Source organism: Sinohyriopsis cumingii, chromosome 18 (genome assembly GCF_028554795.1).
Source record: "Sinohyriopsis cumingii isolate HCF-2022 chromosome 18, ASM2855479v2, whole genome shotgun sequence".
NCBI lineage: Eukaryota > Metazoa > Mollusca > Bivalvia > Unionida > Unionidae > Sinohyriopsis > Sinohyriopsis cumingii.
The window spans coordinates 49,080,211-49,097,091 of NC_142978.1; the positions used below are offsets into that span (position 1 = coordinate 49,080,211).

The following is a 16,881-nucleotide window of genomic DNA, read 5'->3' on the forward strand; positions in this document are numbered from 1 at the left end:
AATCTAAGGAGGAATGTCAAAGTCTTTGAGTGAAGTAAAAAACCCATGATGGCAGACAAAAGGTAAGCACATAAGCTCTTTTAATGTATTGCCAGTAGAGCTATAAATTGATGATTTATCAACATGCATATCTTCTGGCAATGACCATAATATTTGCTATGATCATCAGAAACTGTGCACCTTTCCAGCAGATAGCAAAGCATGTGCTTATAAAATGGTTGGTACCAGCATCTGTCTTGTTTCTGGCAATGTTCATATTAACTGTCATCAGCATTGATAGAATATGTCTTTTATTATTATTATCACAACAATTCAATGTGAAACCAAAATCAATTCACTCACATACTTCATTAAGTTGTATGCTTGCTAATAGACTGCACTTAGAATAACTTTGTTTGGTCACCTAGTTCTTTGAATTAACTATTCTTTTGTTCGTGATATACGTAAACTTACAAAAGATACTGTCTTCAAAATAGTCTCCATCTATCTAAGGCAGCCTCATTAGCCCTTTATTCATTCAACAGTATCAGATTCTAAAATAAACTGTGAAAACTCAGATACTAATTTATAAAGAGAAATGTGGATGTCACATTACACACCTGACCCATGTTGTAACAGTCCTCATTGATGGCAAGGCATGGCTGGATTTGCAGATTACTGACTAATGGATCTCAATGGCATGGGCATTTGGTCAAGGTAGGCAACTTTAACTAACCAGAAACCATTATTCTCTTATTAAACTTCATGACATTTGGCCTCTAAAAGTCTGAATCTATTGTTTTTCTTTACTACCTTATGTGCAAACAATCCACATAGACTGGTCAAGGAACTTGTTCCAAACTAAAATTATTTTACAAAACCCATTTGTCTTTGTGTCACAATGACCCTGGCCTTTGACCTTTTGACCCCAAATCAACAGGCCTCTTCCATACTTTAAGCACTAGCCCTCCACAAACTTTAGTCAGAGTATGTGGTCAAAAACTAAAGTTATTATGCATACAAGTTTTCTTCTTTCAAAGTGACATTGACATTTAACACCAAGTTGATAGTATTCCTTCTTACTCAAAGTGCAGCTCATCCACAAGCTATGGTAAGTATATATGATTGCCACACTGACCTTGTAATGTGACCTTTGACCCTCAAATTGACAGATTTAATCACTAATCGATGTGCAAGCTATCTACAACATTTAGTTCTGGTTTGTATCTGCCAAAGCAACCTTGACCTATGATCTTTTGATCCAGGTACTGATAATAGTCTTCCAAACCCTAAGTGCAAGCCATCCACAAAGAGATAAAGAAATTATACTCTCATGTGAAAAGGAAAAGTTAATAAACTGAAAAATGGACATACAAGGACATAACAGAATACCCTCATCCGAAAGGGAGGGGGGTATATAGATCTAAATATAAGTAAGTATAAATATTACAAATGTCTGCATTTTGCAAATACACAATATTCTGTAGTTCATCATTTTTTTAGCAGCTAACGAAATACCCAAACAATAACAAAAAGGGAAAAAAAACATACTTACACAAATTGACCCTGGGCATTGATAGAGAATGCCAGATTATGCGCAAGTTTGTTACAATCTGTCTTCCTGGAATATTAAAACATTATTACAGTTACAATGTAAAATAATTCCATTATAGGTTACAATTTCAGTACTATAAGTGTATTTGTCATACAATCCATTAATGGCTTGTCAGTATGTAAATCATATAACTTTTTAATAACATGAATATAAATCACCCCTTGATAAATCCACCGATTATAATATGCCTCAATATAATGCAGTCCCTCATAAAACACGAGTGAAGTCATGGATAACAAGATGGCTATTGGATATACTGGATTAAGACCAATGCCAAAAATTCAGAAAAATAGCTGTAACAAGATTTTTAAGATGGCTGCCATAGTGGCAATATAGTATGTAAGATCAACTACATGCCAATGTGACCATTCATTCAGGAAGAGTAGAGATAACAAGATTTTCAAGATGGCTATTGAAGATACTGGATTAAGACCAATGCCATTTTCAATTAGGATCAACAAGACATCATAAATTCAGGAAAATAGCTGTAACAAGTTTTTTAAGATGGCCACTATAGTGGCCATATAGTACGTAAGATCAACTACATGCCAATGTGACCATTCATTCAGGAAGAGTAGAGATAACAAGATTTTTAAGAGGGACGCCATTAGTGGCCATATAGTATGTAAGATCAACATCACTACATGCCAATGTGACCATTCATTCAGGAGATAACAAGATTTTCAAGATGGCCACTGAGGCAAGATTATTTAATGCAAAACTGGCACAATTATTTTATATTTAGGACCAATCAGATAACACAAGGCATTTTTTTGTGAAAACTTCATTGCAATAAGTGTATGTCCAAGAGGCACCATTTTCTTTTATGATCAACCAGACATCATAAGAAGTATTTTAGTGAAAATCCACATGTCAATACAACCATCCATTCAAGAGCAATAACAACAAGAGTTTCAAGATGGCAGCCATATTTGATTCAGATTGGCATCGTCTTTATTTAGGACCAACTAGAAATTATAAGAAGTCTTTCAGTGAAAACCCCATGCTGAGATTACCATCCACTCAGGAGAAGAAGAGATAACTAGATTTTAAAGTTTGCCACCACAGTGACCATTAGATTGGCACCAATTTCATCTGGGGCCAACAAAACCTTGAAATGAATGTACGTGTAAAGTTTCATAGCAATCCTCCCAGCAGATTACTGGTAGACGAAGTAATAATAACAAACCTGTGCAAACAGATGGATGGTGGAAGATAGATGGATGACAGAGAGGCTATTGCAAAAGCTCTTCTGGTCCTTCCTTAAATAACAGTGTTCCAAAATGATTTAAAAGTGGGGGATGGGCTAATCATCAAGCATAGGTTTATTATTAGAAAATTGCAGTACAACAAAAGCAGAAAAAATATTTTCACTTGTGGTTTTGCCACTAGTGAAAATACTGAGTTTTTAATCCATTTGATGAAACAAACCCATTATTCACTTGTATTAAGCAAATATCCATTCTATAATTGACACAACAATGAACAATGCTTTCACATATTCTGTGGAGTGTGGTCTTAATAACAAACACAGGAACAACACACAGCAGTGTTCTTCCCAGGGTCTTTTACCATAGCAGTTCCTATATGCTATCATTTCAGCCTACTATAGAACCTGCAGTTACACTATACACTTGTGCCTCTATGCTTTTATGTTTCCTGCTTTCTTTATAAAAATTAATATGTTAAATAAACATCCTGTCACATAATTGAAATACCTCTTCTTGGGTATTTAATCAAGATAATCCAGGATAAGTACTCTCTTAGCCATTATTGTTGTACATGGCTTGCCTGAGCTCTGATACATGACTTAGTCACATGATCAGCCAGAGACAAAAGAAGTATGCTTTAGTGTATGTTATGCATATTTCAGTCATTTCCACTATGAGTTCAAACAAAGTTACATTACGCTTCAAAATTATGCAAATTCTCATGAAAAATGGACACACCACCTTAATAAATATGTAAATATGTTGGCCTGAAAATGAAGATAAGAGATCGGTGTCACTGGTGGTTCTGATTCAGATAGCGTGATTTATTCCAAAAAGAGAGCTTAAGAAATGAAGGCTGAAGTTCAACAATGAAAGGAAGACTTCATATCTCTTTATTTCTAGCAGGGTTCACAGAGTTGTCTAAATCGCTCTCCGTTACGGATCACTGCCATCTCACCACTGTCTGCGTGGGTTCGAGTCTAGGATTCGGCCAATGTGGGTATGTGAGAAAACTTGCCAGTAGCTTCTCGTGGGTCGGTGGTTCTTCCTGGGGTTTTCCTGAGTCTTCCTCCACCATTAATACTGGCCGCCATGCATAGCCTATCGTGCTACAAAATGGCGTTAAACCCAACAACAACAACATCTTGACTGACCACTTTCTAGCGAGTGCAAAATTTGATGATGTGAATGTGGAGTGGTACAATTTAAGGCAGCACTCTATGCATATCAAGTGGCACACATCCTTTGGACAGGAATTGGAAAAACACTGCCTTTTCCAACAATAGTTTAGCTCTCTGACATTGATTTCATAAATAAATTAAACAATAACAAAAACCTTGATTGGTCATTCTAAATGGAAAGGGAAATATACTATTTTATTTAATACACTGTCATGATTATTTGAAAACACATCACTATATTTACTCTTGAAGAATTTGCCCCTGGTAATTTGACTTAGGATTCAGGTAGTTTTGTATCATTTTGTACATCCATCAATAAATTTATGTTCCTTTTTTTTCCCAGACTGTGAAAGTTCAAACACTGCAAAGGTCAAGGTCATGAGTGTGTTAAGTTAAAGTCTGTATCATCATATGATTATTAGCACAGAAAGACATTGCCTAAAACGCTTAAATTTTAATGTGGCAATCAAAATATACATGGAAGTGAAGAAATGTAGGATGCTGTTTATTAAAATTCAAAGACAAAGAGTTATACATTAAATTATATTGTAACTTAGGGAAATAAAGAACACTATTTAGATAGATATACTTATATTATTTATCATTTATTTTATTTCTTTTTCACTTTTTTCATGATAATCCACATTTTTAAAAGCATTTTATGACATTAACACATGCTTACCCCAAGGCTATCAAGAATGTTTGGGAGATCACCACACAGACACATACTGCTCCCCCTGCTGCATCTGATTCACTGTCGATCAATAATAGCTCATGCTTAATTATAACCCAATCCCCAAGTTTAAAAAGGTTAGGATTAGCACACTTAAATTTGATAGGAGGCATCATCTTAAGATTTGACCTTCCCTGACTTAAAAAAAATATTATTAAAGGAGAAAGAATGCTATTATTGAACCTCTTTCTCCATTGTTTCCTTTGGTATCCTCTACTGCATCCAGCTTATCTATCAACTTTTCGCCAGGTCTGAGGCTCATTTGACTGAAATATAAATATAGCATTACTTAGTACTGTATAATATGCATTCAGAATGCAGACACAAGTATAACATACAATTTTCCTCATGAACAAACCCTAGACAGCAGCAAATACCATATTGCATATTATTTATATACTCCTTTTTTTCTCCGTTAACTTTACATTGTCAGAATCATGCAGTATTCTAAGATAGTGAATGCCTTGATATTGCACACACATGAATGACACATGTACCTAAATATAGTGTAGTGTATTTGGAACTACTTTGTAAACAAACCATGTACATGTACACTCATGTAGTAGACTTTAGGTTTTAGTTTATTAGATTTGTTTGTGGATGAACTAAAACTGTTACAGCTGTTTCATCTAATTGAAAAGAGAGATAAAGTGAACAATGTGGATGTTGTTGTTGTTGTTGTTGTTGCTGTAGGGTTTAACGCCATTTTTCAGCACATGATAGGCTATACATGGCTGCCAGTATTAATGGTGGAGGAAGAACCCGGGAAAACCTCGGAAAGAACCACCAACCCATGAGAAGCTGCTGGCAAGCTTTCTCACATACCCATGTTGACTGAATCCGAGACTCAAACCGGCGCAGACAGAGGTGAGATGGCAGTGATCCATAACGGAGAGCGCTTTAGACCACTCGGCCACTCAAGGCCCCTGAACAATGTGGATGAAATTACTGAGACACAAATGAAAGTGTCAAACAAGCAAATGAATGAACTTGATATTCTAAATGTCCACAGTAAACTTGAGAGATGCTGAACTAAAAGTACCATTCTGATCATTTAAACAGTTATTTAGGAGAAACATTCATAACTTTTCGTTAGTGGAATGGTTCAGACTATGACCAGTGCTCTCTGGGGTAAATGAAAATAGCACAGAAAAGCATACTGAGGACAAAGGCTATCACATATCTATCAGAGACATATCATTTCATAAGTGAAAGTACTAAATTCTTGGGGAAAAATGCAACTGATGGTTTTGGTAGAAAAGTAAGGGTCTTGGAGCCAATAAGTCAAGACAGCAAAGAATTCTTACTTTCACTGGCTGAATGGATTGTCACACACCAGCTGCTTTGCAATTTCAACATTAACTTTGTTGATACAATGTTTCAAATTTAGAGTAGAAATAGATGCCATACAGGTCATAACATAACTGAAGTCCCTACAAAGAGCATGCAAGTGACCAGGCATAAACATGTTTTCTTTAGCTGCTGATAAGACTGGCAAAAAATATATTAGCAGAATTTAGTAGAATTGATAACAACAACAAAAATCCATTCATTCCAGGAAAAACTTGTAATGCGCATTCATTCAAAATAGGACTCTAAATTTCAATTTTAAGGACAACAAAACAACAAATCTTTTTTAAAGTGTTGTCGATCGCACGACTAAGTTCAAATTTCACCAGGCAGTGCTATATACACATTAATATTGTTATTGCATATTAATGAATCTACGGTTGTGTATTTTATTCTGGAATACAGTATAAACTCAATTACTTTGTTTCTTGCAGTGTATTTTTTATAATTAAGCCTTAGGTAGAATAGGAAAATGAGTATATAATTAAAAAACCTAATTTACATGTATGGGAAAATATGAACTCATTTTCTCAGATGGATATTGAACTCCCACTGGTTGTGCAGTCTCCATCCGAATGCAATACCCTATATACTATAATTATTTTTATAAATGTAAAATTTAGTGATTATTTTTTCCTTTCTAACACTTATGGATTTACAGACTTTCAAGCACTCTCTCATGAAAAACCTTGGATAAGAGAAAAACCTGGGATAAGAGAAAAACCTGGGACACGGTAAGGCTATTTTATTTTTTTAAAGTTGGGAAACCACAGGGGAAAATGGGAGAAATCTGAGGGAATACATAGGACAGAATCACATGATTGATTTACCTTTTGTAATTGAAACAACCATATCTCTACTCACATGGGGTCTCTGGGTGGCCAAGTGATATAAAGCATTCACCTTACCAATCACTGCAATCTCACCCCTGTCAGCAGGTGTTCAAGTCGCAGATTTGACCAATGTGGGTATGTGAGAGAGCTTTCCAGTAGCTACCCATGGATCAGTGGTTCTTAACAGGTCCTGCACCAGTTAAACTGGCTAGAATGCATAGCCTATCTTGTGCTGAAAAATGGTGTTAAACCCACAACAACAACAACACCTACTTACAGCACACTTCTCCAATCAAGAAAACCCCTTTTCTCAAGAATAAACAACTTTCACACTGCAGCAACCACCTTTATCTAACACTTTAGTTCAGTCAGGGCTTCTGCATCTATCACTCATGAAGCAAAACAAATTTAATGACAAAATTGCCCATTGCAAATTTACAACCTGTGAGCACCAGATGTTTTCTTAAAATCAATTACAAGAAAGAAAGCACAGAAAGGCAAAAAACCTTTCCATGATTGTTGGTACATATTATATTGATAAAAGAATGTCTCCACAATGTTCAAAGAGGTAAGGATAGTAGGGAACAAAATGAATAAGTGGGGAAAATAGGGCTTGGATTTACCAGTGGCATGTGTATGATGGTTTTTATTTTACTGGGGACAACGAAAGTTATTTTCTACCCCTAGCAATAAGTGACTTTTTAGCATATGTTGAATTAATCTCAACTACACAATACTCTATTGAAGAACCAAGGAAAGATGAAAATGAGGACCCATGATGTCTAGATCATTAAAGTATTAGACACATGATCAGAAGGGTGCAAGTTCAATTCCAACCATTGTATAAGCCCATATCAGCTACCATGTTGAGTCCATGGGCAAGACACTTTGCTCTACTTGCCTCAACATAATATAACCTTAAAAGTGTTAATGTGCTGTAAAACCAAAGCAGGTCAAAATTACTTATTTAACCTTCGGCAAGGAAGAAATCAAGGGAAACAAATCATGCTGTCATATTATGTTATTTAATAGGCAAGTATATTTCAGTAGAAAAAAAAAACAGATGTACAATTGTGTCAAATTAACCTGAGATGTAGGATGGGATTCATGCCTTTTTTATTGCAAACTTGAGTAGACTTTTATGTTGTCTGCAATAACAGTGGACAAGTTAACTGCAAACAAATTCCACCACTTAAATAATCTACTATAGAGTACAGCCATGACATCAAAAATAAATATTCAATTTGGTAGGCTTGTTACAGCCATATAAAAACTTCCATTAAATAATTTATTTAGCAGATAAAATCAAGAAATGTTAAAAGTCTGTTACTGGACTTGTCAATTTTTTAGGAAAGTAAGAAAGCAGATGGGTTCATAGTTCAATGCATTTAATAGTATATATCCAGCAGCCACTGTAAATCTGAATCAACATATTCAGACAAATGTGATCAAGACCATGAAACACCATGAGCAGTGAATGGTATATAACACATAAAACAATCAAAAAATAACATTATTTTCTATGATATCAAAACAGAGGTACTATAATGAGTGGATAAAAACCATATATGAATTGATCTGGGTTTTCTTCATTCTTCTTCATATCTGCTAGAGGCCTGATTTTACTGGGTGAAAATCTCAAGACTTTGAATAACCTTGACATGGCAGCCAATATAACCACTATTCGAAGCATAGTTCATGCATCAGTAACGTTAGCCACTGTAGCTGATGCCCCACTTTAAATGCATGCAATCCACTCTAATTTCAATATTCATTTGCATGTACACTACACAGTTAACCTGCTAATGTAACCTATTACAGAATGTAGTGTGTATATTTTAATGTGTAAAGTTTATGAATGAATAAACATATATTTTCCAACATCCAAATGCACTAGTCATAAAAGTCTTTCATAATAGATTACGATGTATAAAGCATGGACAAATCTATGTGATTATGAGCTAAACAAAAACACTTAACCTAAGTTTGTAAAGCATAAAATGTAGGTCACAGTGACCTACTATGGTTGTAAGTGCATAGATTTCAATGGTCAGCACTACTATTTCAATATCTTTTTTGTTAACTTTATGTTCATTATTGGGATAAGTCTTTAATGTGTTAAAATGATCGGAGGAAAACAAAATAAGCTAATTATTTGTACAGTAAATATAATTCAATTTCAGGAAAACATTATTCTGAGTTATTTTTAACAATCCTGTTCTGATATTATCGTAATTTTGGGCATGCTCAACTCTCTGGAACATGTTCAATTTTCCAGTCCAGCTTGCCTGGCACAAGCTGAATTTTATTAAGTTTGTCTTGCCTTTAACCCACCCCAAACCGTTGTTTAAGACCAAGGAAAAATGGTGGACTTGCAGTAAAATTGTATGTGTGTGTGTGTGATTTGGATTTTTAACATAGTTTAAACAATATTTCAGTATTATCGCACAGATGCCTGCAGTGTGGCAGTTTATAATGATATCTGGCACTGAGTCATTGTTCAGAATGATGACAGCTGATATGCCATCCCCATTATATATCTTTTTTTATTCAAAATTAATCTGATTGAGAATATAAGCCTATTTGACAATAAGTCTTCCAATCTGTACGATGTTTTGTCCTAGCTTAAAAACCAAACCTTGAAATTAAGTCATCCAGTTCAATCTTGTATACAGGTAAGAGATGAAAATAAATACTAATGTCTTCATAGATGATACACAGTTGTTCTTAATTAAACAGTAAATTTCTCACCATATGGCCAGTATTCTGCCTTTAAACCTTAATATGCACATACCATCCTGATCCAAATTTTGCGCCAAGTGAATTCTCTCCCCTGCCAAATTAAGGCAAGGTTGTTGTTGTTGTTCTAGGGTTTAACGCCATTTTTCAGCACAAAATAGGCTATACAGGGCGGCCAGTATAACTGGTGGAGGAAGAACCCTGGAAAACCCAGGGAAGAACCACCAACCCACGAGAAGCTACTGGCAGGCTTTCCCACATACCCATGCTAGCCGAGCCTTGGACTCGAACCCATGCAGACAGAGGTGAAATGGCAGTGATCTGGAACGGTGAGCGTTTTAGACCACTCGGACATTTTGGGGCCCCTAAGGCAGAAGGCAGTGGTGGGAAAACTGGGAGATGTGAGTGAAGAGTGGTCAACATTTGCAATGTTCAAAACAGAAATAATATAGAAGATAATGAAATACTCACTGAAATGTATGACAATAGTATCTGATTTTGTCTAATTCAGCAAAATTGCCATCTGACACATTTTAGCAAAGACAATGCCATTTGACACATTTGAAGTGAATGAAATTATATTTCTTGTCATGGGCAAACTTTCAAATTAAACGCCCTAAATAAATGCATGATAAAGTTATTAACAGATAATTGTTAGAAACAATGGACATAATCATATATCAAAGGGTTTGTGTATAACCTGTGCAGATAATTATAACAGAAATTTAAAAAATGTAGAAGATAATTTGGAAATAATAAAATAGTGAACACACAATTCCTTGGTTAATCAACAACAACAAGAACAACACCAACAAATAAAAAGAAAATAAAATGAATTAAAGTTAACCTGAATGATGAAAATAACATTTTAGATTACTTAAGCCAATTATGAACTTTCATTCATGGCTATGTTTTATATTATGCATAATGCTTAGAATATGCATCTGATGATGAAATTCTTCTGTTAAACTTCCTTAATTAAACAAATCACTTACAAATAAAAGAAATAATTTCCACTGCATAGTTTGTTTCCATTGCCTTAAAGCTGTATACATGTACTATCCAAAAATTCAGTAATGGACATTATTTCATGAGTGATTATTTCCATTTGCATACAGTGATTGTGTACTTTCTCAAATGTGCATGTTTCATATAATTATTTATCTTCTATTTTGCAATACAAACAGATGTGCAAGAATCTGATACTTAAACACTTCTTTTGATTTATAAAAAATGAAAAACATTAAAACAAAACAAAAAAATTCCATTGCTTATTTTAATTCCATTGCATTCCACTTTTCCATTGTGCTTTATTTCCTTTCCTTTCCATTTTTTTCATTGCATATTTTAGTCATACCAATATATAATCCACCAATCATGTTCCACAACATCTAGACCATTTATCAAAGTCTTTTTTTACAAAGGGTGAACTATATACTCTTTTATTTGTGGGAATTTCTCCACCTTTTAGCTATGTTAAGCTATAGACCCCTGGAGTGCCCCCCTTATAGCCATCCAAAAATTTTAAAGGCTTTATGTGTTACTGTACCCTCCATTGTGTAGATGTTTGTTTTTCTGTATAAAAAAAAAGAATTTTGAAGAAAAAAGTATTATTTTTATTTAAGGGTTGCTCTTTGCTATTAGCATTTTATTATTTTACGGTGAGTCGTACTCACAAGGTCCCTTGAGCTGGTCCCTTTGTTGTCATTCCTATATATCTTTTTATGACATAAACTTTTCTCCTCAAACACTAGGTCTTGCAGCTGGTTTCCATATTTTGGTCCCTAAATTTTAGTGATCTTGGCCAACAAAATATCTAATGTCCTGTGTGTGTGTTATATGTGTATGCTATACTGTTTCAATCATTATATATTGTGTTTGTGTTAGGACTGGCCATTTTATATATTTTAAATTGTATTTAATTTTTTTATTTATTTACTTTTTATATACAAACAGTAAAGAGAAAATGGTGTAAGGTATAATAGTTGTGTAAAATTATGTGTTGTGATGGTTCTCCGGTCTCAGTCTAATATTCTTTTCTACATAGTGATGAGACTGGAGTTTTTGTACACACACACACACACACACACACACATGCATTCATACACACACACATACACATACATACATACATACATACATACATACAAACACATAGATAAATATTTCTATTGCATTGCAGTATACATATGTATTTGACCATATATGTATACTCAGCACTGTGTCTTGGTTAACATAACTACATAGGAAACACTTGGCAGAGATGGATTAATTAATAATGATTGCAGTTATCTTCTTGTCCACCAGCTTAATTACCTACCAGACATAGTAAATACCTAATACAAGAAGAAAAAAACTAAGCTGCCAAAAGCATCTATATAAGTCCTGTCTTCTTATTTTTACAGGATGTAAAGTAATCCTAAAAGCCTCAACACAGAACAATTCATTTTTGTTGTGACCAGGCTATAAATAAATGAAATTTAACTTGCTTTTTCAAGTTTCATGAATTCTCAACCAGAATCTCACATATTGAAATATAACTGCAAATATAACAATTATTAAACAGACATAAAAGTTGATCAAAATGCATGAAAACACTATGAATAATGGTTTGACATTGCTCTTTGAATAGAAAACAGGCATAAGAGTTGATATTACGATCTGAATATAAAATCTTCCCATGGGCAAAAATGGGAGTGGGGTTGGTAACACTGACTTGAGAAGAGGTGAAGTTGCCTCTTTTTTTTAACTGTAAACTCTGGCAAACATACAGCCACTGGGAAAACTATTTCAACTAAATCACTCACTGACAGTGACAATGACTACATGCGAAAACCCAATTGTAAAATCCTGCATCATATAAGAAAGTATTGCATAATGTTCATTAATCCTGAATATAAAATAAATCTTTGACATTCTTGTTTATGCACAAATAATTTTTGCATACACAATAAACATTTTCTTAGTCTCTACCAATGATTTCACTCCAAAATAAGCCTATCTCAAAAGAAAATCTTTCATGAAAATTTGCCAATCAAACATTACAAATGATGAATGTAAGCAACAGTTCATTTCTGAACGTCTCTTCATATGTGCAGTAATGATCACTTTAGTCTGATGTCATTTTAAGGACAGGGTTCTTTTTAAGATTTGTGTCAGCAACCTCAAAATTTACAATGAACAAATAGAAAAATCTGATATGATATTTATTAAATGCTTTAAACTGGAGACACTCCTTTGGCCTCGACTAAGGATTCAGTTGTTGAGGATTCGACTAATGATTTGGTTGTTGACTGGAGAGAGAGAGAGAGAGATAGTAAGCATCTACATCTATTTCAGTCACACCTGCATATAATGTTTTGATGCTGCAGAGAAGAAAAAAAGCAAAAATAAAAACAGATCATGTAAGAAAAGCACAGGTACCTGTTCCTATGAGGAAAAGACGGGGAAACTAATAATAGCAGTCTCTACTAGCCCCAATTAACTGGGAGTAGTGGACGGTGTTATCGTTAGATCCCACCTTTTCCTCGAGCAGTTGTCCGTGAACACAAGTGAAACGAAAGATATAAAGGAAGGGATTATTCAAATTGCGTTTTCCAATTTCCAGTTTATGCAATCGGAATCCCTAAATGGACTGTAACGCTGATTACATTTTTGACAGCAAAATAAATATTATAAACAGATTTACGTTTCTAAAAGAACGTAGAATGAAAACAGCGGGTCAAATTTGAGAATGGTGTTAAAAGATTAAAACAATATACTGAGAACAAATGAGAAGGAAAAGACTTAAAAGATTGCTTTTAGTTGCGATAACACCAGCATGTCTATAACATGGACATTTAAATTTGATTTTTCTTGCCTAGGACTGATATCAAACCGAACATCACGGTCTTCCCAAAGCTCTTCTGACGCCATTTTGACGCTGAATACTTGACGACATTCATCAATTCGGACAATCTCGGCTATTTCTGCGAGACAAAAATACACCTCGGATATCAATAGGAATGTCCTCGGCCGTTTCCATTGCATGCTGTAAACAAAAAATAGGAGGAAAAAAATCAGATATAAATTAAGAGAAAAACAAACACACAGGTAAGGACATGAGTTGGCTTACATTTTCAGTCCAAGAAGTATGTTGAAACATATATGTTGTCAAATGATGCATGGAGGAGAGTAGGGTTTGCAATTTTCAATACTGTTTCTGCTTGTATCGTTCAACTTATAAATTTAATTCTCTCACTAAACGGATACCACTTGATAAATAATGACAGGTAGAAAATAACATTTTGTTACAAAATTATGCAGAGCTAAATGAGGCAGATTTGATTATTAGGTTTGTAACAAATTTACTGGGTTTTTTGTTTTTTGTTTGTTTGTTTGATTTTTTTAATTTATTTTTTTTTAAATTTGCTTTTTTTCTTCTGCAAACTTGATTTAGCACACTTACATTTCTTATCAAATGTCAGTTCACCTCGTTACAAATGATTTTTATCTGTTTATTCCTAAACGTTATATGCTTAGTGAAATGTTAGCTATAAAGATAGGCAATCATGGGCGCACGCACATGGGGGCGGGGGGGGGGGGAGTACTTGCCCCCCCCCCCCTTAACCTCTAAGCATGTTTTGGCCATCATACGTAAAAATTAATAGTTGACCACTACATGTTTGTCCCCACCCCGAAATTTCTGCTTGCGCCCTTGGAAGCAATGGAGTCAACTCAGCCACAGTATCGAACCAACTTAGACATTAGCGTGAATGTAGGGTTTCTTGTACTGTAAGATTGTGAAATTTTTTGTCTGTACTTTTTCTTTCTCAAAACGGAAACATTTAATGCATGAAAGTTGTGCATTGTACGTGGAGTGTTTGTACTGATTAAGAAAAGATATTTCTGTCCGTAAAAATGAAGAATTCCATTGAAATGATACTAGGCAAAAGTTGTGACTGAACCCGAACAGATTGAAACAGAAATTTATTTCCTTGATTTCAGGTTTTAATTTTGTAAACGTTGGATAACAACTTTAACTGGTGAAAGTCCATACGAGTCAAAATTCAAATGTTGTGTTACCTCGTAAGCAACCCAATGAGTGCCAGGTTCTCTTGACAAACCCAGGTTGACAATACCGGTTTTACGTGTACGTGATCGATGCAAGTTCATTTCGTACAAAGGCACCACGAAAATACTTGACTTATTTAGCCATTGCGCAGGCCCAGCCCTAGGGCAAGGCGAACGAGGCAACCACCTTGGGCCCCGTACTTTAGGGCAATGCAATTTTTTTGCTTGTGGCCCCGCGCTTGACCTCACCTGCTGCCTTGGGCCCCGCACAACATAGGGCCCCGCACAACCTAGGGCCGGGCCTGCCATTGCGAGTAAATTAAGATCGGTCAAAGACGTGATCTTCTGCATGTATTACCGGGTAATCGATGACCTCTGCCTGGCGGTATTCGACGACTGGTTCCTAGTAATCGGTGGCCTTTTTCTTTCCAGGTCCACGATACGCTACGATCTCCAACCGCCGTTTACAGCGCCATCCCATATGTAGTTCCGATATAGCCCCTAACGCCTCAGCTTTTGCAAACACTGGAGCCTCTGCTATTGCTAGCAACGCTGGAATCGCTGCACGGAAAGGATATATTCCACCGGTGTTTTGCATTTGTGTCGCCCCTGACTTGTATAACTGTAATGTCACAGAGTTATTATTGTTTGGCCGCATTAGGACGAGCGAGCTGTGTTTGGGTCAACAATACGGGGCCATTCTGGTCAGTTTTGCCTGGGAACGTTTCTATACGATCCCATAATCATCTTTAATTGCGTTTTGTTGTGTGTGTGTGTGTGTGTGTTTATTTATTGCCCCCTGATTTTCACTAAGGCCGATTTTCACTTCGTGATAGGACCATATTATTTAAATTATGTAAAATGAGTCCCCAAACGACCTCACATTTCAACTACCTTGCAGACAAAACCGAAAACAAGAAAACATCGCCTGCAGCAACACCAGAAACAAAATCCTACAATTCCAAACAACTATGCATATTTTTTTCCAACTATAGAACCGAGATCGCCTATATATACAGAAACCCAAAACATCTTTGTACTACTAAACTAAACGCTCCGTTGGCCTAGTGGTTAGAGCGTCCGCCTCGGATGGGGAAGGTCGTGGGTTCGATCCCCGGCCGAGTCATACCAAAGACTTACAAAAATGGTACTAACAGCTGCCTCGCTTGGCGCTCAGCGTTAAGAGGTTAGTGTTAGGACTGGCCGGCCCTGTGTCAGGATAATGTGACTGGGCGGGACATCATGAACATGTCTGCGGCATGATGCCCCAGTGCTAGACATCACTATAAACTGCCACACTGCAGACTTCGTAGCGATATGACTGGAAAATTGTTAAAAGCTACCTTAAAAATCCAAATCACACACACACAATTTATCAAACTACTCGAGCGAAACAACAACAGACATTTCGACGAATACATACGCGACCGCCTACGATATGGGGATCCGATATGTTGGAGAGCCGACCGATATATGCGTGTTGCTACAAAACATATCATAGAAAGTTTGCATCGTATGAGCAAGCGTAGACTATTCTCTACAAGGGCGACCCGACAATCTTCGAACAGAATTGCAACCCATATCCGATATATTTGTAGACGAGCTATACTTTTGGACTGTTCTCTCCGACAACTAAGTATCACATACACGAGCAGGAGGAACTACCCTATCTGTTGCCGGACCTGTAGCAAAAGCAAATGTCTCCAATGTTAGCACACATGCATTTACAAACGGTTTGCCAGATGCCCTACATGTTCGTATTGTTTCAACGACTCTGTACACTAGAACAGCACCACCATTTTACCGATCTACGATGCAGCTATACTGCAAAAAGACCACGATATAATCGATGTATTCCAATCGAAAAATCCAAACACAAGCACACCAGCATCGATTGTGGTATGCAAAGTGAGCATAGCAACCATTCCAACTATCGAACTCTACCAGTTGCTACCAGGTTTTCTACAATCTCCACGCGCAAACGGAATCGGTTTTATGCAATAGATGCAACCAAAGTCTACTCTAGTTGCCTTTTAGCTCGACCCGCATTGGTGCATCTACCAAAGTCTAGTCTAGTTGCCTTTTAGCTCGACCCGCAATGGTACATCTACCAAAGTCTACACTAGTTGCCTTTTAGCTCGACCAGCAATGGCACATCTACCAAAGAAACAGAGACAGTCAAGATAAG

At 36.0% G+C, this 16,881-nt stretch overlaps 1 protein-coding gene across 1 annotated transcript in view; it reads right to left on the reverse strand.

Annotated features, from left to right (window-relative positions):
- Positions 1-16,881, reverse strand: part of LOC149776593 (BBSome complex member BBS5-like) — a 55,743-nt gene that overhangs the window by 22,254 nt on the left and 16,608 nt on the right. The window contains exons 2-4 of the mRNA XM_089941067.1: positions 13,501-13,671; positions 4,903-4,985; positions 1,535-1,600 (exon numbers count right to left, since the gene is read on the reverse strand). Of these exons, the coding sequence (XP_089797193.1) occupies positions 1,535-1,600; positions 4,903-4,985; positions 13,501-13,671 (320 nt within the window). The remainder of the gene's footprint in view (positions 1-1,534; positions 1,601-4,902; positions 4,986-13,500; positions 13,672-16,881) is intronic.